Genomic DNA, 25,700 nt, shown 5'->3' with positions numbered 1-25,700 from the left:
ATTATAATTTTTATCAAGTGTAGTTTTAATACAATCTTTATCAATGGTTATCACGTGCATAAATTCAACTTCCCCCTCATTTGGCAAATGACACATATTGTCCCATTTAGTTCAGATTAAGTAGAGAAGAAATAGCATGATTTGTTTACACATTTGTAGATGTCATATTATATCATGTCAGCCCCAGGGACCAAATTCCATTAAAGTAATTTAATCAAATGCTAAGGTATAAAAATAGTCAAAAACTGCTCTCATACTCTGAAGTTGGAAATTCTTATCCTTGGACTTTGTCAGCTTTAAATTTTCTTTCTAAAACAGAGAAGCCTTCAGAGTGATTAATGTGGACTTCTCTGTTACAGGTGTGGATGGTGTTTATTTCCAGTGAATGAAAATCCACTTTAAGTATAAAGATCACTTTTTTGAATACTAGAAACATCTTGATGTGCTATATAAAAATTCTGGTCCAATGAATACAATCTGGTAACCATGATGTTCAGGCAAATTGGCAGAATTATTATTATTCTCATTGTGTTCCTCGTTAACTCTATGAAGTTCCATATGTCTCCCTTCTCCATTCATGGCTCATTATGGATAAACTAAACAATAGATGGCTAGGAAGAAAGAGTAAATTAAAACCAAGAGGCCAAAGCCAGACCTGCAGTCAGTCGGCAGTGTTTCGTATGTAACATACCACCGGATCTCCTGGAACTCCTCATACCTCATACCCCAGGACAGCCCCAATCTGCTTCAGGAGGGAAAAATGGAATCAAGATATTAATAAATGGAACTCAAGTCAGATGCCGCTTTAGCCCTTGAAGAACCCCTAGAGCTTTAGAAGCACAGGCTGAGAAAGGAGTCTTGTTTAACCATTACCTCACTCGGGGCCACACTGAATTTTCTAATGAAGAAATTGAGGCCTAGGGAGAACGTGGAGTTCACCTGATATACCAGAAAGAAGCAAAGGTTGGTGTCCAGGGGCCTAAGTGCTCTCCCCTCACTGTGGACCCAGAAGACCATTAGAGGGTACGGCAGTGTCAAGGGATCAGAAAGAATGAGGTAAGAAATAGAGCCTCAGCCCTCGGACTATGTCCTATTTGCCTGGTTACCCCGTCCAGTGCCAGGCCCAGCTCTTTCCCCACAGGAGACACATGGCAAATGTTTATCAGATAAATAAATGGATGAAATTGCAGCAGGGTCAAGATTTGTGCTCCTGGTGCCCCCCACTCCCAACCCAGTCATGCAGTGCCAGCTCTTATCCCCCTCCATAAAGTTAGGACCATTTCTAATTTGTCAGGAAAACCATCCCTCACCACCCAGCTGCTGACAGCCCCAAGGGGATAGGTGACCAGGACATCGATAATATGTTTGGAGCACTACACTGAGAATCAGAAGACCTGGGTTTGATCCTAGCTCTGGAACCAAGTAGTATTAAGACCATTACTGTTTTCACTCAGGCCCTGTCTTCATCTTTTCGGACTGTTATACCAAAATGCCAGACTAAGTGGCTAGTAAACAAGAGAAATTTACTTCTCATGGTTCTGGAGGCTGAAAGGCCAAGATCAGGGTGCCAGCATAATCAGGTTTTGCAAGGGCTTTCTTCTGGGCTGCAGACTGCTGACTCCTCACTGTGTCCTCACTTGGTGGAAGGGGTGACCTGGCTCTCTAGGGTGTTCTCTATAATTGTAATTATCCCATGTATGAGGGCTCCATCCACATGACCTACTCACCTCCCAAAGGCTTCACCTTCTAGTATCATCACCTTGGGAATATAAATTTGGGGGGGATATAAACATTCAGGCCATAGCAGACATCTGCTTGCGATAATGGAAGAGTTTATTCAGTGGTTCTCCAAGTGTGGTCCCTGACCCAGCAAGAGCAGCATCACCTGGAACCTTGTCAGAATGCATATTCTTAGGCCCACCCCAGACCTCCTGACTCAGAAGCTGTGTGTGTGTGGCGGGGGGGGGGGGATGCCTAGCAACCTGTGTTCTGACAAGCCCTCCAGGAACTGTGATCAGGCTAAAGTCTGAGCATCACAGACTAGCCTGCCTTTCAGGTCCTCTGCAGCTCCACAGTTTCCAGCCCAGCCTGCATAAGGAGATGATGGTGATCTTCATGATGATGGCAACAACAAACACTTGCTGACTTTTTGCAGCACCAAACACTCCTTTGAGCACCTTACAACAAATAATTCCACACCCCACAGATCTCAGTAGGAAGGCTCAGACACAAATGGTTGAGGCCAACCAGCCCAGGAATAAGGCCATATCTTCTCACTCAGTGGCTGTGGCCCTCTGAGCCTTCTTCATAGGCCCAAATGCAAGTCTAAGAAACAAGCATCATAACTGTAACTAATGCAGTTGAATTCCTCTGCCCCCAGAGATCCTATGAGCTTACACCTTGGAAAAGGACAGACAGACAAACCTGACAAACTGCCACCACTCCTTGTTCCTCATGTCCACTGCTCATAGGGAAAGAAGCAAAATATAAAGTGGCCTGCCTTCAAGTGGAGATGGAGGTGCATCCAACATGGAGTCAGGAGGAGTCACTCAATCTCCTGGGTTTGCAGAATTTTCTAGAAAGAATGAGTCACAGTGGGTGGGGAGTGGCAGGAGGGAGTCAAGTCCTCTATAAACCCCGGACTTCCCAAGAGCATCAGTGAGTGAAGAGACATAAAGGAAAGGAGGCTGCTGGATTTGGGGGGAAAGGGCCAGCTGGGACACCCTCCCAGCCTATGCAGCCCAAAGCAAGTCAGCAGCCCCATGGGAAAAAGATAATTTGGCCTGGTCCTCCTGCCTCCCTCCCGTCTCACAATGGCATCTTGGGTAAGTGGGTGGAGGGGTGTGGGGCAGCAAAGGTATTCTACAAATAGACAGCTGGTGAGAAAATTCTGGCTACCAGTTGGGAGGGTGGGTTCTGTTCCTGGCTTTGCCTTGGGGTTGATGCACAGCTTTAAGTGAGACACTTCCTGGACCTTCACTCCCCCCTGTGCAAAATGGAGGACTTGACACTAGTCCCAAAATCTCCCCAAGCTCAGACACGAGATACTAACATAACCAAAGAACCTATCAGCTGCTCAGACCTGTGTGTTTCTTACTCCAGCAGGAGGAATAGGGTCTCTGCCTAGAGTTACACTGAACTTTGTGGCTGGTAAGAGGCTTTCAGCATTCACAGTAGCATGGAGCTCAATCAGATGAAATCAGATTGGAACCAGATGGATCTGATTTGAAGCCCCAACTGCACAGTTTAGTAGCTGAGACCTCAGGAAAATGTTGCTCAAGTATCTGGGTTTTGCTTTCCTGTAAAACAAGGCTACTGAAAATACATCATAAGTGAAGTGTGGAGTGAGATGATATCTATCAAAAGCCCTTAGCACGTTACCTAGCACATAGTAAACTGTGGATATCTGGTGACTGCCATTATTCTAACCTTGCTCTTATTACTACTACTGCTGCTATGACAATAATCAGGGATGGGAAAGGTTATGGGCCACTCATGCCTAAATACAGCATACCTCCTGTCCTCCCACAGCTAATCAGGCTGATAACCACGGTCAATTTACACACATCTGCAAGAAGAAAAGCACAGGGGCTCCTAGATCTCTCAACCCAGAACCAAGCCTCACTGGAAAAAGAGATCTCTTACTATTCAGGAAGCTTTACATATTCCTCTCCCCCTTGTCTCTTATGCATGCATACACATACATAGAGAGCCAGCAGTCTTACATGGAGAATTCTAGGATAGACTGGGGCAAAGGTTGAGGAGGTGCCAGCTACCCAGCTGTGCCTGAATATAGAGCTCAGAGCAGCCTACACAAAACAAATAGAAAATGAACAAGCAAGCTAGCCAGCAGCCACACAACCAGTGATGATGCAAGAAGACAATGGGTTCTTCCCAGGCCTGGCCACCAAGTCCCGTGGCTGTTGAGACCAGGACTTGAAACTCAGCCAAAGCTGAGAGGGCACAGTGATGGTCACATGGTATTCTGGACCAGAACTGCTTGAACTGGAAGAGGTCTTGTATTGGGTGGATTGCTCTCCATCCCCCACCTAGAGATCCAGGGCTGCCTTATGCTAGATATCAGCTGAGACCTGAATCACAGGAGATGCTCAGGAGAGAGCTAGAATAGGAATCCATAGGCCTAGAGTCAGGAGGTGGAGACCCAGCCTTGGTTCTGCCTTGATTCATGCCACTTCTTCATCTGGCCACTCAATTCTCTGTGCTTTGATTTCCTCACCTGGAAATGAAATATTATCTAAAAGTGATATATTAACTCGGTGTGGTCAGGGGTATGATAAGGATACAGTTAGATCAGAGGAACCAAGACAAGACAAGGGGACCAAAATGGTTTATTATGAGAAATGGACTCTCATTCCCAGTCCTGAGATGTGCATCTCACATCAATTTCTGTTTTGCTAATTGACCTTATATTGACTTCACCATCTCTGAACCTCGGAAAAGTCACCCTTCCTCCCTGCCATCTTTTTTCCCTGTGAGTGTGGCCAGCGTGAAATTAGGAAATTTTATCTTGAGGATAATCAGACTGCCCATTTCTTCCTAATTTCTGCCCCCTCCCTTTTAGAGACACTCCCTAACGAGCTTGCTGGAGCACAGAAAGAGCAAGAGCTCCATCTTTAAAGGTTCCACTGTAAATCTCCTTGAAGTCTTCCAGGTTAATAGATTATATGTACTCTCTCTGCTAAACTGCATGAGCTCTGTGGTCTGAACCAGCCATTTGCATCTATCCTTTATTACTTTGTGTAGTTAGTGACCTTCACTACGCACAGGTGCCTGGTGTGCTTTGTCACCTAGAGTACCAGGTACAGCTACGTTACCAGAAGAGACTGCCCCTACTTCCTGCTGTAATTCTGATAGTACCTACACACAACTGAGCACCTTTTTGAGGTTCAAAAATATTATCTGGGGATCCCTGGGTGGCGCAGTGGTTTGGCGCCTGCCTTTGGCTCAGGGCACGATCCTGGAGACCCGGGATCGAATCCCACGTCGGGCTCCCGGTGCATGGAGCCTGCTTCTCCCTCTGCCTATGTCTCTGCCTCTCTCTCTGTGTGTGTGTGTGTGTGACTATTGTAAATAAATAAAAATTAAAAAAAATATATTATCTGTTGCTCACCAAAGTCATTAGCAGATAAGGTAGGGCATGAAGCTACTATAAGGAAGGGGGTTAGGAAGTATCAAGAGCTCACTACCATGGGCCACTTCTTACCTGGTAGGCGCTATGCAAAGGGGTTCATGTGTATTATCTAATTTCATTCTAACAATTCCATGTGGGGTGAGCATCACTTAACAACCCAGTTTACAGATGAAAAGTAGGGGAGATTTAAGTAATTTGCCAAAGATCACACAACTGGTGAATGTAGAGCCAGACTTGAACCCAGGCTCTTCCTCTAGTGCTAGTTTCCCCTTCCAAGACGAGATGCATGCCCTTGGGCTTTCTACAATGGAAACTGGAAAAAAACAAACCTGGGTTAGGAAGAAAGGTTTGAAGGCTGACAACTGATCTGGAGCAAACACACTCCAAGCTAGCAGAATAGCTTTAGCCACCTCTGAGTAGCCCTTGGCCTTTTGGTCTGTTCCTGACATGCCAGCATCTGGGTAGATACCAGATCATGTCACCAGCCTTTTGAGAAACAAAGCATTCTTGCTCTCAGAAGCCCCAGCTGCAACTTTTTGGGGGTGCTATCTAAAAGCTCTCTCTTTATTTCTCAAGGTATAAGAACACAAACAATCTGGGAAATGTGTTCAGAGAGGGTTTCCCAATCTGTCTAAGAATGGGGCCAATGCCTTATTCAGACCCTGATCCTCTCCTCACACCAGCCTTCCAGAACCTTCCAGCTGGACTTAGCTCCACACCATTCTTAGTCTTTTGCAACATTTCCTTTGACCTCGGCTCCTCCCTCGCCTGCACATCTGAGGGCAGCCAGATGGAGAAAGAAGAGGGTCAGAGGCCTAGGGGCCGGCCCTCCAGCCAAACCTATTCCAGCTCCAGAAGCCTAATAGGTTTCATGGTGATTGCTAAGATACTCAGAACAGGTTGTGCTGGAATAGCCACGTGTCCTTGGGAGTGGAGAGATGATGCACTTAGACTCCAGACACCTGTAGTTGGATGGGGTATTGCATGGTGTTAGCGCAAGGGGTCATGGGCAGCCAGTCTTCCAAGCAACAGGGGATTCATTTGCAGACTGGGCCTAACTGGGCATCTATTTCTACCAGAGATGCAGCATGCTGACCATGCAGAACCACAGACAGGAAGCAGAGTTCTCAGACAGAGAAAACCCTAGGGATACTCAAAGAGAAAAGAGAGAGGAAAAAAGCCAAAATGGCTTAAAAAAATAAATGAGGATTTAGCAGAGGAAATACTAAGGCAACACAATGGATAAACCCTCTGTATTTAAAAGTCAACTCTGGGCAATTCATAAAGCCAAAGAAGGTTCTGGATGCAGCAATCCTGGCCCTGATACAGGAAAGTAATATCTCAGCACAGAATTCATGGACTACATAAGAGAAAAATCAGCCAAATTAGAACACAGAAAAAGATGAATGTGGACCACATAGGAATAGACAGTTAGTCACATCTCAGTGAAGATAGTTAGATATTTATATCCAAAGCCCACCATGGGATATTTGTAGTGCCTGTGAAGTCACTTGAGTTTCCTGTCTAGTTCTCTTTCTCAGTGTGGATTCAGTTAGTCTCAGCCAATACCCAACAAGGCCCTGAGTTAAAGAACTCTCCCAGGTAGATCCCTCTGGAATTGGTCAAACCATGCAAAAATCAGCCCTCTTTCCTCTTTTTTGAACAACTTAGCCAGACTGACTTCTGCCACAATGTGTCCTTACTATCTTGACAGCATTGCCAAAGCCAGAGAGGTGGGCAGGAGGACAGCAGACACTGGGACCTCCTCTCTGTGCTGAAGCTATTGGAGGAGATGGGCCCCTCCCCTGCATCGCCCTAGAAGGGGAGCACGAGCACAAGGTAATGAAAAAATCCTATTGATGTTACACCTTTGGATAGGAGAGGCTCATGGGATTGCCTCCTTTGTGTTTCCTTTTTTTTTTTTTTTACAAGAATGAAAGGAAAACCTAGATAGGCAAAAGAGATGAGAGCTGGCTCAGTCAGTGGCTCTGCAAGCAGGGAGGGGACCATGGGGACAGATGGTGATTCTTCTATAGGGAAAGGTGTCACAGCCTCTGTCTTGAAGCCTGAGGAAGCCTGAGCAGTGACCTTACGGTGCAGTTTTGGCCAAGACTCTAACATTCCCTAATGACTGGTGTTTCTGAGATACTCAGACTCTTATCTCACTCTTCAAAACAAGTGACCGCCCCAAGACAAGGAAGCTTCTCAAACCAAGGGACCACCAGCCCATGCTGGAAGCCAGGGCTGCCTGTTGGGTAATGTGCCAGGATTAGGAGACTCTGGAATCAGATACAATCCCAGCTCTGCCACTTGGAGCTGTCCTACCTTAGGCAAGTTGGTTCCCATTCTGAGCCCCCATTTTCTCAGTGTAATCAGGATCATAACACCCAGTCCAAGGGTTGTGATGAATCAATGAGATGACAAAAGCCAAGCCTCTAGTATAGCCCACCACTTTAAAAATAAATTCTGGGGGATCCCTGGGTGGCGCAGCGGTTTGGCGCCTGCCTTTGGCCCAGGGCGCGATCCTGGAGACCCGGGATCGAATCCCACGTCAGGCTCCCGGTGCATGGAGCCTGCTTCTCCCTCTGCCTGTGTCTCTGCCTCTCTCTCTCTCTCTCTCTCTCTCTCTCTGTGACTATAATAAAAAAAAATAATAATAATAAAAAAAAAGATAAAAATAAATTCTGGGCAGCCCCAGTGGCTCAGCGATTTAGCGCCACCTTTGGCCCAGGGGCGGATCCTGGAGATGGGGGATCAAGTCCCACATCAGGCTCCCTGCATGGAGTCTGCTTCTCCCTCTGCCTGTGTGTGTCTCTGCCTCTCTCTCTCTCTCTCTCTCTCTCTGTCTCTCTGTCTCTAATGAATAAATAAATAAAATCTTTTAAAAAAATAAAAGTAAAAATAAATTCTTACACAATCTCTTGTCTGCATAACACTAACATTTACAGAGCCCCTTTTCCTACATTATTTTCTATTTATATAGCCCTGTTAGCTAGGCATTATTATTCTCATTTTGCAACTGAGAAAATTAAAGCTAAAGAATGTCAAATAATTTTCCCTACTCTTTTAGATCCCCTAATCCCTCTGGTTTTCAGATCCTTAATCTAGTGCCCTTTCTGCCACCCCACCCTGGAATCATCATCCATTCAATATAGACTTCCTGAAAGTTTACTAGATTCCAGGCATGGTTCTAGGCACTGGATGCCCACTCTGACTTGTTCCAAGAGTAGAACTGGCCTCCTCTAAGCCAGTCACATTCTTTGATCCCTCATGGCTGATGGTATGTGCATGCAAGCAGTGGCCAGAGAGATAGATGGTGACACATCATGCTGTAACCAGCTGAGCCTACCACCCACAGGCTGACTGAGGATGACTGCAGGGTATGACTGGTAATCTGACATAAGACATTCAGTGCCCTTGAGGCACCTTACAGGTTCTTAGGGGTAAGGAAGACACAGCCAGATAAAAAGTGCATCAGAGGGAAGAGAAAAGCCATCCAGAGAACCAGTGATTTTCAGCCTGGGCTGTACATCAGAATCATTGAGGGGCTTTTAAAACATTCTAGTGCCTTGACTCAACTCTGAGATTATGAGTTATTTGGTTGTAGAGTGGGCCCCAGCATCTGTAGATTTTTAAAATCTCCCCGGGTGAGACTAACATGTTTCCAGGTTAAGAACCCACATATAGGGCCTTACCAATCAGAGTATGGTTTGCTGCCAAGCAGTATTGACATCACGTGGAGGCTGGTAAGGAACGCAGAAACTCGGGCCCAACGCAGACTTCATCATTCTGCCTTTACACTTTAACAAGATCCTTGCTGACTTGTGTGCACACAGAAGATGGGAAAGGGCAGGCTCCTTCCTGTGAGTCAACCAAAGAAGTCCCCCACCTAGCCCCAGCTGGGACATAGATATAGCCCACCTGATCCCCACTAGGCAGCGCATACTCCTTGAGGTGGGGATCACGTGACTGTAGGGAGCCATGCCACCAAGCTCTACTTTTCTTGTCTCCCCCAGAGCTGCATCTGGGCCTGCATCATGGGACTCCATGTACAGGAGCTGCTGGAGTCCCAACAAATCCCTTCTGTGGCTAGAAGGAAGTTTGAGAGCTAGACCCTGTCACCATTTCAGTGACCAGAAGAAAAAGAAGTTTCTTCCCCTTCCACACACTCTTCTCCCCCTTCCTGAGTGCTCTTTGAGAAAGAGGCAAACTCAGGACAGCACCGCCCAGCCCCAGTGAGACATCGAGTTGCCCTACCAACCATAAAGGCAGCACTGTCCTTGCAGGCATGGAGGTGGCTGGTACCAGCTATGCCTCATGAAGAAGGGAATCCTCGAGAGAAGGCCAGACAGAGACACACAGAAAATCTGGCCCCTGCCAGCATCCTGCAACCCACTCCCAGCTCTTTATCCCTGCTACCAGTTCTGTCTTTGTTTCTGTCTCTCAGTTGTATGTGTGTGTTGTTTTCACACATGCCTGCCTTTGCTCTCTCATTAGACTGAGAGCAACCATCCTTGCTCCTCCTTTGTCACTGCCCACAGTACTAAGTACAGAGACTTACACCCAGCAGGGGCTCAATAAATATTATTTGTATTCATGTGCACACATTTTCTTGAAGTCAAACTCATAGCTCCAGGCTAACAAAGAGCTACTTACTCACTAGCAGGCATTTATTAAGGATTACCATCAGCACACTGAGATTCTATAGGAGGAAATAAGAAACTATAAGGCACATCTTCAAAAAGCATGGCCTCTGTTTTAGGAAATCAGATTTCAATGTACCAAGCCTAAGGCCAGAGACCCAAGGAAATCAAGTTATGTTTGTGATAAGGTTAGGCACACCTACGTACACTGGCATATACCAACACAATGGAAATTTTCTACTCCAGTCTTCTGACAGGTCATTTCTTACTTATTGATTGGCATTTTTAAGTATTTTTTCCCTCTAGTACCTCTACTACTCACCCAGACTCCCCATCCTGGGCCATGTCCACTATACCAGATAAACAGGACTTAAATATACCTAGAGCTAGAAGGGGAGATGGATCAAGACCAGAAACTTTTCTCTGCTAGATGCCCACAAACATCCAACACAACAGCACATCATCTATCTGCCACTTCACCCCAATGCCAAGTTTCTTGGTCCATACACAGTGCATTGCTTGCCCATTCAAGGCTCTAAAAAGTCTTGGATCAGGTCCCTAGGACCCCAGCCAGAATTCAAGGAGCATACTCTCTGACCTTAAAAGGAAAACCACAGTACATCATGTATGGTTGTTCTCACCATGATAATAAAAAAGCAAGGGCAAAACTCATAGCCAGAAGCAGATTTCCAGTCAAATTTAGCATGGGGCTTTCCCAGCATTGTGCCAAACTCATCCCTATTCAAAAGTCCACTTTGCTCTATGTCAAAGAGGTCTAGGTATGATAGGCCAATATACAAGAGTAAGTGGCAAACATCGAGAGTTCTGACTATAGAGCTATGCCGTCCAATACAGTGGCCACTAGTCACACATGGCTATTTAAATTAAATTAAATTAAATTAAAAATTCAATTCTCACATGAGCCCCATTTCAAGTGCTCAGAAGCCACATGTGCCTAGTGCTGCCATGTTGGACAGTACAGATATAGAACATTTCTATCATCACAGAAAGCTCCATCGAACAGCACTACTACTGAACTTTGAAGTGCTTCATTTGAACTAATGAGTAGGATTACCCTAATACCCTTATAAAATACCCTAATGAGTATGGTATTCTAGGAAATTCTGTTGCTCTCTCCATGTTTGCTAGAGAAGTTTTTTTTTTTTTTTAAGTATTTTATTTATTTATTTTAGAGAGAGAGAAAGAAAGAACTCGAGCGGGGGGAGAAACAGAAGGGAAGGAGGAGCACAAGCCCAAAACAGAGATTAATCTCGAGGCCTGGGCAAAAACCAAGGGTCAGATACTTAATGGACTGAGCCACCAGGCACCCCCTAGAGAGGTTTTAGATACTCCAAAATGTTGAGTAGAGGGTGTTTTCTTTCTTTTTTTCTTTTCTTTTTTTAAGATTTTACCTACTCATTAAAGACACAGAGAGAGAGAGGGAGAGAGAGAGAGGCAGAGACACAGGCAGAGGGAGAAGCAGTCTCCATGCAGGGAGCCCAATGCAGGACCCGATCCCGGGTCTCCAGGATCACACCCTGGGCCGAAGGCAGTGCCAAACTGCTAAGCCACCGGGGCTGCCCTAGGGAGTGCGTTTTCAGAATGAAAGAAAAATGTGCTGAGATTCTCATATAAATACAAAGACTCTAAGGCAAAATTTACAAGGCTTCAAATTGGGTCATTTTAGCATGCCTATGTGCACACATGTGTTTTCTCCTTAAAAGAGCCATTTACTAGTTCCCCCAATCCATACTTTTGCTTTCATTACAAAGACTGCAAAATCAGATGCTGTAAACTAGGCTGATGCCAGAAAGCCCACGCACTACCTAGTCCCAGCCAGAATTGTTTTCTAGATCCCTTTGAATTGCTCTAAACATTCTCTGGCTTCACCTTCTAACCTGGCATCATTGGAACGAAAAAGCTTTCAGAGTCAGGTCAGCACCCTGGACAGCAGCAAGCTCCCTGCCAGCACCCAAGAAAAAGTTTCCCCAAATACCTCTTCAGAAGTAACTACCTTTCAAACACCACCTCAGACAGGGAACGAGCTCAGTCAAGATGCTTCAAATGCTCCTGACCAACTACGCAGTCAGGGTCAAGATTCTCTGTAGTCCGACCCCAGCCATTCCCTCCAATTATATCTTCCACTGCTCCAGCCTGGCCAGTGCAATGCCTGACCACAGCTTCCCTCTTATAAACCTTTGATTATGTTCTCTTACCCCACCAGAAAGGCCCATTTCCTCACCTCTACCTATTCAAATCCTACCTATACCCAGAGCCCCAAACCAGTCCCTGCTTCTTTTCAAAACTTTCCCAAAGGACTTTAGTCTACATGAACTTCCTCTCTTCTCTGATATCCCAAAGTATTATTGGTCTAGATAGTGCTTTAGGGAACTTTAGTATAAGAATATTTACTTATGGGGATCCCTGGGTGGCTCAGCGGTTTAGCGCCTGCCTCCGGCCCAAGGTGCAATCCTGGAGTCCCGGGATTGAGTCCCGCGTCGGGCTCTGGGCATGGAGCCTGCTTCTCCCTCCTCCTGTGTCTCTGCCTCTCTCTCCCCCTCTCTCTATGTCTATCATGAGTAAATAAATAAATAAATCTTTAAAAAAAAGAATATTTACTTATTCTCGGGGATCCCTGGGTGGCTCAGCGGTTTGGCGCCTGCCTTTGGCCCAGGGCGCGATCCTGGAGTCCCGGGATCAAGTCCCACATCAGGCTCCGGGCATGGAGCCTGCTCCCTCTGCCTGTGTCTCTGCCTCTCTCTCTCTCTCTCTCTGTGTGTTTATCATGAATAAATAAATAAATAAATAAATAAATAAATCTTTAAAAAAAAAGAATATTTACTTATTCTCTTGCACAATTACTAGCTTTATATGCAGTTTTTAAAGTTCCCGGTAGTTTAGTATGTGGAAGAACTACCTCTGCCAGCAACTAGCCATGCATCCATGTGCAATATATGTAGCCCTTTTGAATTTGTTTCTTGATCAGTAAAATAATGATCTTGGATTAGAACATCTCCAACATTCTATGAGATTGAGGATTCTTTCAAAACAAGAAGCCACCTAGAAATGTGCCATGGAAATAGTAGAGCCTTTGAAGACTGGCTGCAGGTGCAACACATATTATATATATAATATATATGTGTTGCATATATATGCAGGTGTGTGTGTGTGTGTGTGTGTGTGTGTATATATATATATATATATATATATATATATATATATATATATACCTACAAGGCCTAATACCTATACAGGCAGATATATATATATATATATATCCCTTTGGATATATACCTACAAGGCCCCCCCCCCTCTCTCTCTCTCTCTCTCTCTCTCTCTATATATATATATATATTATATATATATGTGTATATATATATGCCTACAAGGCCTAGCGCAGAGCTTAGGTCAGTCAGAGAACCCTGATATAGTTCCCAACATGAGTCCCAAAGCCTTCTATTCCACCCAATGTATGATAATGATCAGAAAGAGATCGAGTTCCTGTCCTCACCTACATCAGCATAGGAAAATTGCCTATGGCCTCAAAGGCATTTTGCTTCATAAAGAACATGTCGCCATCAATGTTTGGAAATATACCACACAATGGGTATTTTTTTTAAGATTTTATTTATTTATTCATGAGAGACAGAGAGAGAGAGAGAGAGGGAGGGAGAGAGAGGCAGAGACACAGGCAGAGAGAGAAGCAGGCTCCATGCAGGGAGCCGGATGCGGGACTTGATCCCGGGACTCCAGGATCACGTCCTGGGCCGAAGGCAGGCGCTAAACCGCTGAGCCACCCAGGGATCCCCTGCACAATGGGTATTACAACAGTGTCCAACATCTGACAGCAGTGTTAACTTCTCATTTATTATGTATAAGTCCAGATAGGCTCTGGAAAATAACAAAATGCATAATCTTTGGTGAAAGATTTGGTGAAGCCCCAAAATAAAACTTTGGCTAGTCTCACAGGTAGAAGTTCCAAGGGGACAGAGAACTGACTTAAAATTTCAGCTCAATATTACACTTCCTGTCAAAATCATAGTTATAATACCTCCTTGTGTTTAAAACCCTACTCTTGGGCAGCCTGGGTGGCTCAGCGGTTTAAGCACCTGCCTTCCGCCCAGGGCATGATCCTGGAGTTCCAGGATCAAGTCCCATGTCAGACTCCCTGCATGGAGCATGTTCCTCCCTCTGCCTGTGTCTCTGCCTCTCTCTCTCTCTCTCTCTCTCTGTCTATCATGAATAAATAAAAATAATTTAAAAAATTAAAAAAATAAAATAAAACCCTACTCTCAAAGCATTCAGTTTACAGACCTACACACAAAAAGAAATAAGGATGACTTTTTCTCTTTTGCACATGGAGACATTAAGGCCCAGAAATGTTTAACAACCATTGTGTTGCAAATAAAGATCAAACTAGAATTAGAATCTAGTTAGAATAATTTCACTAACATAGGCAACATGCACACACAAGCACAGGCACACATACACATACTCAGAGTACTCTTATTAATATAAAGAGACAAGTTATGAAACTCACTGACCCTGGAACTGGAAGATTCCACTGAATATCTGCAAAAAATGCTACTGCCAAAGCAAATTGGCCAGCATCAGTAAAGAAGGAAGGAACTCTCACCGGGAAAAGTCCTTGGAATTGCTCTGCCAGCCATTCACTCTCATCCCAGAAAATCACAAGATCAGAGAATAAAACTTAGCATCTGGTCAATCCACCCCCGTTGGCCTAAACTAGGTCCAGGACAGTGAGCTCAGCACATAAACCATCCTGTTTTAGGCCCTTCCCCAAGCTGGCCATGCTAAGTTTCCAGAAAAGGAAAGCAGGAAGACTCCAGCACAGCCAGATTAGAAGAGTAAAGACCCCAGCATTCAGGGTCCTCTCCAATTACATCTCCGTATTACATGCACCTACACCCAAGCCATACCATTTATTCATCCTGACTCAAAGACCGCCCCCCCACCCCCCCCACCCCCCCCACCCCCCGCCCCGCCGCACATCCCTGCTCTTACTCCAGGAGTTCTGATTTAAGTCTTCAAGTTTTGCTGTCTCAAGATCTCAAGTATTTCGTCTCACAAGAGGCTTTTCCAGATCACCCAAGCCCAACATAATCTCTTGCCAACTTTCTAGCACTTACTGTCTGGAATTAGCAATTGTTTGTTATATTTGAATGTATCTTTTCTTTCCTATTTAGGGAGGAGACAGGGTCTCATGAGCCTCCAGAAGTTGGTGCAATACTCCTTATGCACACAGGAGGTGATCAACAAATATTTGGTAATGATGATGACAATGATAGGACCTTCTCTGAAAGCACATCTGCCACTGAAGGACAGAAATAGAGGCCAATGGAAACAGCCCTAAAGGGAGCCCACATGGTGGACAACAGCTCACATAGCCTTCCTCCAACTCTGGGTACCTGGGCTTTCCTCATTCTATCTAGGACTGAATGGGAAATCCTCCCTTCCTACCCCTGAGCCGCTGATCCCAGGCTGTTTATCTCGTTAACTCTGTTTATTGTGATCCTGGTAAGAGGTTCTGAAGCCCTCCAAACCCCTCTCTAATTAAATTCATTAGAACAGATTGGGGCTTTCTTTCTGCATCTCAGAAAAATTAACAACACGATTAGCATCATAATGACAGGGAGAGGGGCTGCCAGGGAGGCCTTTCAGGAGGGGCTGGACCAGCCTGGGAGGGGATGAGTGAGGAGGAGCAGGTGAAGGAGAAGGCAGATGCTCAGGCAGCTGCTTCCCAGAGAAGGAAGCTGCAGGAGCCAGGAGGGGATGATAACAGCCCGAGGGGATGAGTCCACCAAACCCAAGCACTCTAACTTTCTCAAGGCATGACATTTGGGGGAAGAAGGACGGGACAAGAAATTAATCAATGATATAAATTCCAGAGACATGAGCTTCTGAGACAAGAGACATTGAGCAATCTTGTAGTTTTACAGGGAGAGAAACAAAATTAAGCTCTGTTAATGAGGGGGCCAGAAGTAAAACATAAGCCCCTCATGCTTTTCATGGTGGTGTCCTTTTCCTGTAGGATGTTACTGCAAGGACCTGGAGTGAGCAGGCTCGATGAAACAGGTCACTTCTTTCTCAGAGAACCTGAACCCATCAGGTTTTTATTTATACACCTCATGGGTTCCCTCATCTAGAATACTCTCCTCTTCTACCAATTTTACCAATTCTTCAAGGCTCAACTCCATTCTCATCTCCTCTGTGAAAAGCAGCTAGCATTTGATGAGCATTTATTATCAGCCAGGTATTCTGCTGGGGCCTTCACTGCCTTATCACATTTAATCCTTACAACATCTCTGGGAGGTTCATATTAATATCTCCAAATTACAGATGGAAAAGCTGTAGCTCCTCAGCTAGTAAATGGAAGAACCAAGGTTTGATGTAAATCTGTCTGACCTCAAAGGCTGAGTAGTTTCTACTATGCATATCACTTCCCTTGACTCCAACAGTCATATTGAGGGATCACTCCTTCCTTTGAAGTTCTACTCTCCAGGGTCTGAAGACTTAATTACATACTGTTTTATATGATTCCTAAGAATTGTCACGTTTCTATTTATTTCCCCCATTTGAAAACAGGAACCATACTTCTGTATCCTTCAGGACATAGTAGGTACTCAAATATGCATGCTAACTAAGCCTTTCTAACAGATTTTCCTGGAGAGCCTTGGACCACTGGATAAAACATCTCAGGCTTTTATTTTTCCTCTCTTATAATATAGAGGAGAGTCGCATAGGTTTTTTTTTTTTAAGATTTTTTTTAAATTATTTATTTATTCATGAGAGACACACACAGAGAGAGAGGAGAGGCAGAGACACAGGCAGAGGGAGAAGCAGGCTCCATGCAGGGAGCCTGACGCGGGACTCGATCCCGAGTCTCCAGGATCACGTCCTGGGCAGAAGGCAGGCGCCAAACCACTGAGCCACCCAGGGATCCCCGGTGCATAGGCTTTGATGTCAAACAAATATAGGTTTAAATTCTAGCTCTGCAACTTACCTGTTCTACAATCTTAAATAACAACCTTTCTGAGTCTGCTTCCTTATCTATAAAACCACAATCTTATCAATACTTCTTTTTGTAGGGTTAACCTTTATGAAGATTAAATGAAATGATGCATATAAAGCACATAGTAGAGTGCCTAGAACATAGCAAACAATCTATAATGATGACTATTATAGCACGACACTTCTATTTTTCTTGGTCTGCCTCAAAATCTAAGGAAAAGAGTTCTTGAGTTGACTGGCACAATCTGACTGGTGCCGTAAGTCAGCAAAGCTTTAGAAGTGCCTACTCAAGCACCCAGCATAGCAGTTAGCTCTCAGGGCCCTTCCCTACAGTCCCAAGGACCAGGCCATATACATCGAACATCTGCTCTTGCAGCTAGGTGTGGGCTCTAGCAGACATTCTGAGTAAATGCTCAAAAGCTTGACATCAAGCTGCTCTGGCCAAAACAGGGTCTACCTAAACAGTGTGGTACAATCACTCCAGGTCCTACTGCCCACCATGACCCCTCAGTCATGCTCCTACAGTGTCAGGAACTCATCCACCCTCTCTTATAGCATTTCTTGTACTGAATTTTAATTTGTTTTCATTTTTGTCTCTCCAACTCACTCATACACCCAACATTGAGCACATTTCCTGGGATATATTCAAAGACTCGGGACACACTAATGAAATGAACTAAAATAAGTGTGTGGGGAAGAAGGGTGGTCCTCAGATAGATAAGGCTGAGTGTCTCTATCCTTGCATTCTTTCCCAGGTCAAATATGGATGTTCATGGTGACCTGTTTGTGTTTGAAGTTTGAGTATAACTTCAAAAACCTCCCCTGCCCACCATCAACCTCCCCTCCTCCATCTGGACTTCTCTGATGGCTCCCACCTGACTCCAACCTCCCCAGAACTCCAAGACTCTTCCCCACATATCAGAGCTTGTAATTTTCCTATTGATCTTATTTTTGAGCATGCATCTATGCATGTACTTGCTACTTTCCTATCAGATAGTTAGCTCCGGGAGGGCAGACCTTGGGCTTCTTTTCCTTTGACTCTAACATTCTAAGTACACCCAGACCACAATTTGCCCCTAAAATACAAGGGCTTAGGAGGCATATATGGGAGAGTTGAGTAGCCTTGATCTTGCCCCAGAGTTCCTTAGAGGTGCCCTGCCCCCATCAAGCTAAAGCAGCACCCAGTGAGGTTCAGCTGTGCAAGAAACATGTCCCTTCCCCTTGAAGCCAGGGATTTGGCAAAATCTTGCATCTCTTGGGACACCTGGGTGGCTTAGCAGTTGGGTGCCTGCCTTCAGCTCAGGTCATGATCCTGGGATCCGGGATCGGGTCCCACATCGGGCTCCCTGTGAGGAGCCTGCTTCTCCCTCTGCCTGTGTCTCTTCCCCCTCTCTCTCTCAGTCTGTATCTCTCATGAAGGAATAAATAAATCTTAAAAAAAAAAAAATCTTGTATCTCACCTCCTTCTCCTCCACCCTTTTCCTTAGTCAACTTCAGGGCCAGCTCTGACCTACCATTCTGGATAGCATCACCCAGCCCTCTTCCTGGTTCTGGAGGAGAGGGGGCTGATACGACTGGAAAGAGAGATCCACTGCTCAACATCCTTGTCCAGATGTTCTCACTCAAGCTTATCTATGGTATTTGTCTGTTTACTTGTCTCTCTTTTCCATGACCCTGGAAGCTCTGAGAGACTAGACACTGTCTCGCTTTTCATCTCTACAATCCCGACACAGAGCAGAGCAGCACATTGCAGGGGTTCCTTAGTATTCACTAAATAAAAAAGTATGTAGTTGGCCTTAAATTCTTCCCACTTCCCTCTCCCCATGTCCTCCAGGCCAACCAGACTGAGGACTGAACTTCTCTGCTTCTTCCTTTCTGGTTTCCTAAGGATTTCTTTTTTCTAAAGACTAAGTGATGATCCTCACATCCCAGTTCTTGGATGGTCTTGGAGGACAGTGGTGCCAAGGGAAGGGAACAACGGAATGATGGGAGCCTTGGAATTCTGTCTCTCAGTCACTGCAGCAAAAGAACCCTCCTCTGTACCTCCTCCTCAGATATGCAAACCCGAACTCTCCCCCACCCCCAGACATCAGCCACCTCCTCAATGTGCCCCTGAAAGAAGCAGCCCTGGAAGCCAATCTGCTTTGACCCATAGGGAGCTAGCTACATCTTACTCCAGCTCTCCCGGGGGAGCCAGCTCCTCTTTATATGTGCCTTGGTTTATCCCTGCCTAGCCTTTATAATGCCAAACAAGGGATGTGGGGTGAGATTCATTGCACAAAACTGGCAAATATGTACATTGTTATCAGAATCCCCCACTGAAACCAAGCCCCAATCATGCATTTCAACAGCAGAACCTTAATCCAAGCAGCCCTCCAGGTGTTGCCTCCTCTTGGAACCAGGAAGTGCCTCGGGAAGCTTCCCGCCCCACCCCCAATGATGGGAGGGGGCAAAGAAAGATGACAAAGCAGAAGATAGCTATCCCCCTAGATGCAAGTGCACCCCTCCCCGTTCCCCCACCTTGCCCCCAGGCCAGGCAGTATCTAAGTCCCCTTTAGGGTTGTCACACAAGAGCTGGAGTCCAAACACTTGGATTTCTAAAGTGAGGGATCCTTACAGAAATGGGACAGAACCCATCAGCAATGTACGCTAACCTTCAGTTTAAGCCCTGGGGATTTAGCTGAGGTTTCCAAGACAGGAATTGGGCTGCCATTCCCTGTTTGAGGGGAAAACACAATTTATGGGGTTAAATGTGAACGAGTCTCTTTCTTCATTTGTGTTATTCTCATTCTTTATCTATACACATACACAACACACACACACACACACACACACACACACACTTTCAGGTGAATCCAAAAGGAAAGATATTAATCCCTCAGGAGCGTGACCAAAAAAAAAAGAAAAAAGAAAACCCATCAGTTTCCTCCACACACACACACACACAAAGAAATGTCAACTCAGTCAAGACAAAAGATTAGAATGACACCCCCCCCAATTTCCTTCAATTCTTCCTGCAGTACAATTCAACGGGATCCAATCATCCCCAAACCAGAGGGGAGAAGAAGCCTCTGCCTTCCTTCTTCTCCCTGCTGCCCACTCCCACAGCTCATATGGCCCCCATCCCCAGGGGATTCCACTTGCCACACACATTTCCCCTGGGCTTCTCCTACTTATGCCTCAAGTTTGGTGCATTCTGAACCTGCCAGGCTCTGGCCCCATACAAATAATTCAACTCCGGCCCAACCATGTCTCAAAGGCCTGCAGTCTGCCCTTGCTGGAGATTTGATCGGGCCCCAGCAGGGCTCACCACAGTTCCAAGGGTAGATAAGAAACACCAGGCCCTCATCCCAGGCAGGCTGGAAAGGGGCACTATCATCCAATCCTCCAGACTGAGGGAAGAGGCATCTCTGACCAACACGCGCACACACACACACAACCCACTGCCAAGTGCCAAGGAAGGAATCAGGAGCAGAACCTGGCTCAGGGTCGGAGAGGGGCTGCCATGGGGACCAGAGTCTAAGTGATTCAGCACTCTGCCTGCTCTCAGCCCAGCCCATGGGCCACACTCATGACAGCTCCTGATGCCAAAGTGCTGACTTGGAGGCTGAGGAAGAATTCTCTCTAAAATCCAAAATTCTCCAACCCTCCAGTGGGGATCCATATCCAGGCCTTTGCATCGCAGGGCTCAGAGCAAGACCAGGAAGAGGTCCTCAGCCATTCCCTTGGACCTTGACTCCTGCCCAACCTAGTTTGCCTGTGCTTAGCATCCCCTCCCCCAGTCCATCTAGGAAACAAACCTGAACAGCTAGGGGAAGAGGGTGGCCGAGGAGGCACATAAGAGGCCTGCTGACCCCCAGCACCTTGCATCCTCAAGCTATGAATTGGATCAAACATGCAGAAAGGGGTATGAGTGGATTCTGCAACCACGAGTACATTGGGCCTTCAGAGCCCTAGGCCTCCACAGACAGGGAAGGAGGGCCCTGTGGCAGGTGATGGGGCTCTGTACAAGCCCTGTAGCTACACAGAGCACCAGGAAGGGCAAGTGGGAAAGGTGATGGGTGGTGGGCCAGCTAACAGCCAAGGAGGGGAAGACGGGGTTCTTGAGAGAGACTATGGTTCAGGAGGAAACCAAGAGGCAGCTGGGAAGGGCCTGGGACAGAATGTGTAAGGGGGACCTGGGGAGGACAGAAACTGAGGGAGCAGAGACGGCCACAGGGAGTGATGGGGATGTAAGGTGGCGACCAGGACAGGGGAGGCCAAGGAGAGGGGCTGATGTGTGGGGTAGGAGAGATGGAAGGGATGGAGTCATTCAAAGTAGGGTGAGGAGGTAAACAGGTATAGGGGCAGGGCTGTGGAGGAGGCAGGGACAGAAGGCAAGGGGAAGAGGTCGAGGATGCAGGAAGGGGGAGGGGATGCGGCCAAAGAGACGGAAAAGGTGTTGGGGTAGGCAGGGGGGTGGGAGCCGAACGGGGCTGGGCCCGGATGTCCACACAACAGGATGGATTCGGAGCAGGTGCCGGTGTGGAGACGAGAAGGGACGCGGATGTGGGCGGAGGGGGATGGGGACAGGTCGGGGATGGAGACGGGCGGAGCGGGGCGGGAACAAGGAGGTGTCGCTAGATGGGTCTCCGTGACCTGCCCCCCCCCCCCCCCCCCGGCCGCGCCGCATCTCCCCGGTATCCGCGCTCGCCTACCTGCGAGGGCGCGGGCTCCGGCCCTGGGCGCAGTCGGTGCTGTCCGCCGCCGGCGCCGCCGCTGCCCCCGCCGCCCCCGCAGCGCCGCTCGCAGCCAGCCGCCGCATTAGGGCAGAGACCGGCCCGTGCGCGTCCCCGGGCGGCCGGCGCGCCCCCGCCCCTGCGTGCGCGCCCCCGCGCCCCTCCCTCCGCGCGCCCCCGCCCCTGCGTGCGCGCCCCCGCGCCCCTCCCTCCGCGCGCCGAGAGGGACCCGGGCGAGGAGCGGGAGGATGCTCGGGCGCCGCCCGCCCGGCGCGTCGGGGAGCGGCTCGCGGGGCCTGCGCGGGGGAGACGCTCCCGCTCCCTCCTCCCGGCCGCCCGGGGGCGGTGAAAATGGGCCAAAGTGAAGGCCCACGGGGTCACGTTTCGTCCCGCGTAGGCCCCTGCACCATCGGGCTGTGACTTCCTGGAGACAGAAATGCGTCGGAGAGCTTGCGTTCCCAGGGACGCTTGTTGACTGAAGAAGTGTCGGATCCGGAATTGGGGATGGAAGAAAGTTGCGATTCCTGCTGCCCTAGCGTGGTGGTTTAAAAAGGGGAGATCTCGGGATCCCTAGGTGGCGCTGCAGTTTAGCGCCTGCCTTTGGCCCAGGGCGCGATCCTGGAGACCCGGGATCGAATCCCACGTCGGGCTCCCGGTGCATGGAGCCTGCTTCTCCCTCTGCCTGTGTCTCTGCCTCTCTCTCTCTGTGTGTGACTATCATAAATACATAAAAATTTAAAAAAATAAACAAAAAAAAAGGGGGAGATCTCGTTCTGCCCTGTGTGGCCTCAGGTCCTGTCCCAGACCTGAGAGAGGGTGAAGACGTCCAAAGACTGGGAGGCCGCAGATCTGTGCTAGACCTGGTGCTAAGTCTCTCACGAGCGTCCTCCACTGAAGACAGACAAGTTGATTGGATGATCCCTTCACCCCCCTTCTAGCTCCACAGGGAGAATACATCGGGTCCTGCAAACACACAGAGATCTAACTATAGTTATCAGCCGAATCAGTGGAAAGATTTGAATTGAGGAATCAAAAAACCTTACACCTGGGAGCTTCTCGTCTGACCCCTCATCCCGAACCACAGTTCCCTGCACACTTGCTTCTGAAGTCTTATTCAAGGCCACATTCCGCTGTCTTCTCTGTTCCCACGGTTCCTGCCGTCACTATCTTCCCTGAACTGTAACCCGCTGCCCGCCTGTCTCCCTTCCAGCCTGTGGGTTGTGCGAGAGCCGGAATGCGTCTTGCCCCCATGCTCTCCCAGCCCTAGCACAGAGTAGGAGCTCCATAAATACTTGCTGGAGGGAGGAGTGACTGCAAACGGTATACAGAATCCTCCGGGTAACTGACAAAATGTTCCGCTCTTCCCTTGGCTGCAGTCGGAGCTATGGGATAAAGACTATGTCATGGGAAATGGAAAGGTCCATATGGCAGGGCCTGAAAGCATAGCTGCCTGTGGACGTCAGGGACCGTGGGCAAAAGTTTCTATAGGATCCCTGTCTATATAAACAATCTGATTTCACCCAAAATCTTTTCTCAGCAGGATTCCAGCAGCCTAACCTCACACAATCCTGTGAATGAAATAGTGCACCCTCCTAGAGGCCCTGTGATGTATCAGTCAGTCCTGGCACTTCTGGGGGTGTCTGGTCAACCTCTTTGGGGAGAGGCAGGAGGGAATGTACATGGTTGACAAATTCTCTGAAGGGGAAAATCTGGAAACAGGGGAGCCCCATCCAGATGACACGACTGATCCCAGGGGGTCCCAAGCACTGGGGGGGGGGGGGTCACTTAGAGACCTTAGAGGAAGGTGCTTCAAAGCACCAGGGCCCCTCAGGCCTACTAGACCCAGGGCAGGACCCCCCTCTCTTCCTTACCAGAAGTGTCCATGTAGCTGGCTCAGTGGGAAAAAGAAAATAATTTTCCTTTTCTAAGCACTTATTGTATGTCAGCCACTGGGTTTCTTGAATGCACCAGTCACTTGCCTTTTACAGCTTTAGGAGGTAGATATTTTATAGACCATATTGCACAGTGGCTGTGGCATCAGCTCTAGAGGCAGACTGCTGGTGTCCAAATCCCACCTCCACCACATCAGGTCTGGGTCGACTTGGGCAATTTACTTGTTTTTCTTTTATTTCTTTAAAAAATATCATTAAAGTCACACAAGCATGTAGCAGAATCAGAGTCAAATCATCCTATGAGTTTTCTTATAAAATATATTTCCCTCATGCTCCGCCCTCCCCAGAAGCCATCACTTTCAACTCTTTTGAGCTGTTTCTTTGGCTCTTTTCCTTCCTATCTCTAAATAACATGCTAAATTGCTACTTCTTGCTTCTGGTTCAAGCATTATCTCTTGATGAATAGTGAAAACCCTAGAGAAGACTCCTTCAGCTCTACCTTCATCTCGCACCTTCCTGTCCCCTTCCCTACCTCCCAATTTAGTCACATCACTCGATATTGGTTATATCAAAGAAAGTTTATTATGATAACTTAAATCCCACTCACAACTGACCTTTTCATTTCCTGCAAACTTTTTCGGTTTTTTGGGACTTAATAATTATCATGTTTTGTTTACTTGTTTTATGTACAGTAATTATAATTCAACTCTAAATTCTCCATCAATTGTCTCTATCCCTATGTTCAGAACTATCAGAGATTCTATCAATTTTATCTCCTTGAAGATTCTCTCTGGAGCTTTTTGACAGGTTCCAATCTCTGTTGGTTTCCCTGTGCCCAGAACACTGTTATTGACCTTGTCAAGCTCAATTTCTTCATCCATAAAATAGGGATAATTATGTTACCTCATAGAGTTGTTGTGAGGATAAGCAAAATAATTCATGTAGCACAGTGTTTGTCATGTAATAAAGATTCAATAAATATTGCCTTATTTTATTTGAGAGGAGAAAACCAAAGCACAAGTAACCTGCCCAAGTAATGTTTCAAAGCAGATGTGTCTGAAAACTCCTACATAAAATCCCTTCATTATTTTAGAATGGGCCCTAAAAGTCTTAGATTTATGATGTTAGAATCTTCCAATATGGTCAAGTTGGAGAAACACAGGATTTTCCAAGAAAGTCCTGGCTGACCAGCAGGATGAATGTGGGCAGATCACCTAACCCCTCTATGACTTTTTTTTTTTTAAGATTTTATTTATATATTCATCAGGGACACACAGAGAGAGGCAGAGACACAGGCAGAGGGAGAAGCAGGTTGCATGCAGGGAGCCTGATATGGGACTCGATCCTGGGACTCCAGGATCACGCCCTGGGCCAAAGGCAGGTGCTAAACCACTGAGCCACCCAGGGATCTCCCCTCTTTGACTTATTTTTCCCATTTGTAAAGTGGGGATAAAGCGAGAACCAAGGAGATAAGACACTTTGTGCCCTGCACAAATGTTAGTTACTACCCAAACTTCTCTTTCTTTCGTTCATTTTTTTTAAACATCTGAGAAAACCAAGTCCTAGAGAGAAGATCACACAGATAGAAATCATGCAATGATTTGGTGGTTCAAACTGAACTAGAGCTCATATTTCATGGCCTCAGTGTAAAGAAGTAAAGTACAGGCCTGACGGGAGTGTGAGGCCCCCAGATGCCCAGATGCAGTGGAGGTAGATGTTTCCTAGGCCTCGGTGTCCCCAGCCACTGGCCTGCCCTGAGCAGGGTACATCACCTGCTGGCGATGGATGCCCAGGATGAAGACAGGCCTGGATCTGGTACAGGCTGTTCTGCTAGCATGTCAGGAATAGAACCTCTCAGTGCCAACAACAGACAGTGCTTGCTTTTTTCTTTCCAGACATTCATCTGGCCTTCCTGCTTCCTCTACTTCCCTGAGTTTGTATTTCAAGTTCTGGCTGAAACCCCAGCGGGCATGGACTCTTTTGACCCTGGACCTGAAACTGCACTCACTGTGTCCTGTCTCCTGGTGAATGGCAAGACACCAATGACTTTCACATCCCCTAGCATCTCATTGCCCCCAATCGATGGCACAAGCCCTGCCTAATCCTGGGCTCAGGCGAAGAGAAAGCCTCCATGCACTGAGTCTCAGATGCAGTAGGACTCTGGGCATGCACAGGGTTGGTGGAAACTGAGGGACAGGGCCGGGCTTCAGTGTATCTGTTATGCCCTCCAAGCCACCCTCTTGTACATGGTCCCCAGAAGGTA

General features: G+C 47.1%; 1 protein-coding gene across 35 annotated transcripts in view; it reads right to left on the bottom strand.

Moving 5' to 3' along the window:
* The window catches only part of NFASC (neurofascin), a 181,330-nt gene extending 159,652 nt beyond the window's left edge, over positions 1-21,678 (bottom strand). For 27 of the 35 annotated variants that reach the window (XR_012001763.1, XR_012001764.1, XR_012001765.1 and 24 more), the window contains exon 1: positions 21,525-21,677. Coding sequence is in view for 30 of the 35 variants with exons in the window: in XM_072759389.1 (XP_072615490.1) it covers positions 21,525-21,631 (107 nt within the window). In the remaining 5 variants the exon portion in view is untranslated. Of the gene's footprint in view, positions 1-2,424; positions 2,576-21,524 lie in introns of all 35 variants that reach the window. The other 8 variants (XM_072759380.1, XM_072759382.1, XM_072759381.1 and 5 more) reach the window with 4 other exon arrangements.
* Between the last annotated feature and the right edge of the window lie 4,022 nt (positions 21,679-25,700).

This window comes from Vulpes vulpes, chromosome 5 (assembly GCF_048418805.1).
Source record: "Vulpes vulpes isolate BD-2025 chromosome 5, VulVul3, whole genome shotgun sequence".
In the NCBI taxonomy this organism is placed as follows: domain Eukaryota; kingdom Metazoa; phylum Chordata; class Mammalia; order Carnivora; family Canidae; genus Vulpes; species Vulpes vulpes.
Note: the sequence above shows the minus strand (reverse complement) of the source record. Positions and strands in the feature narration are given on the sequence as shown.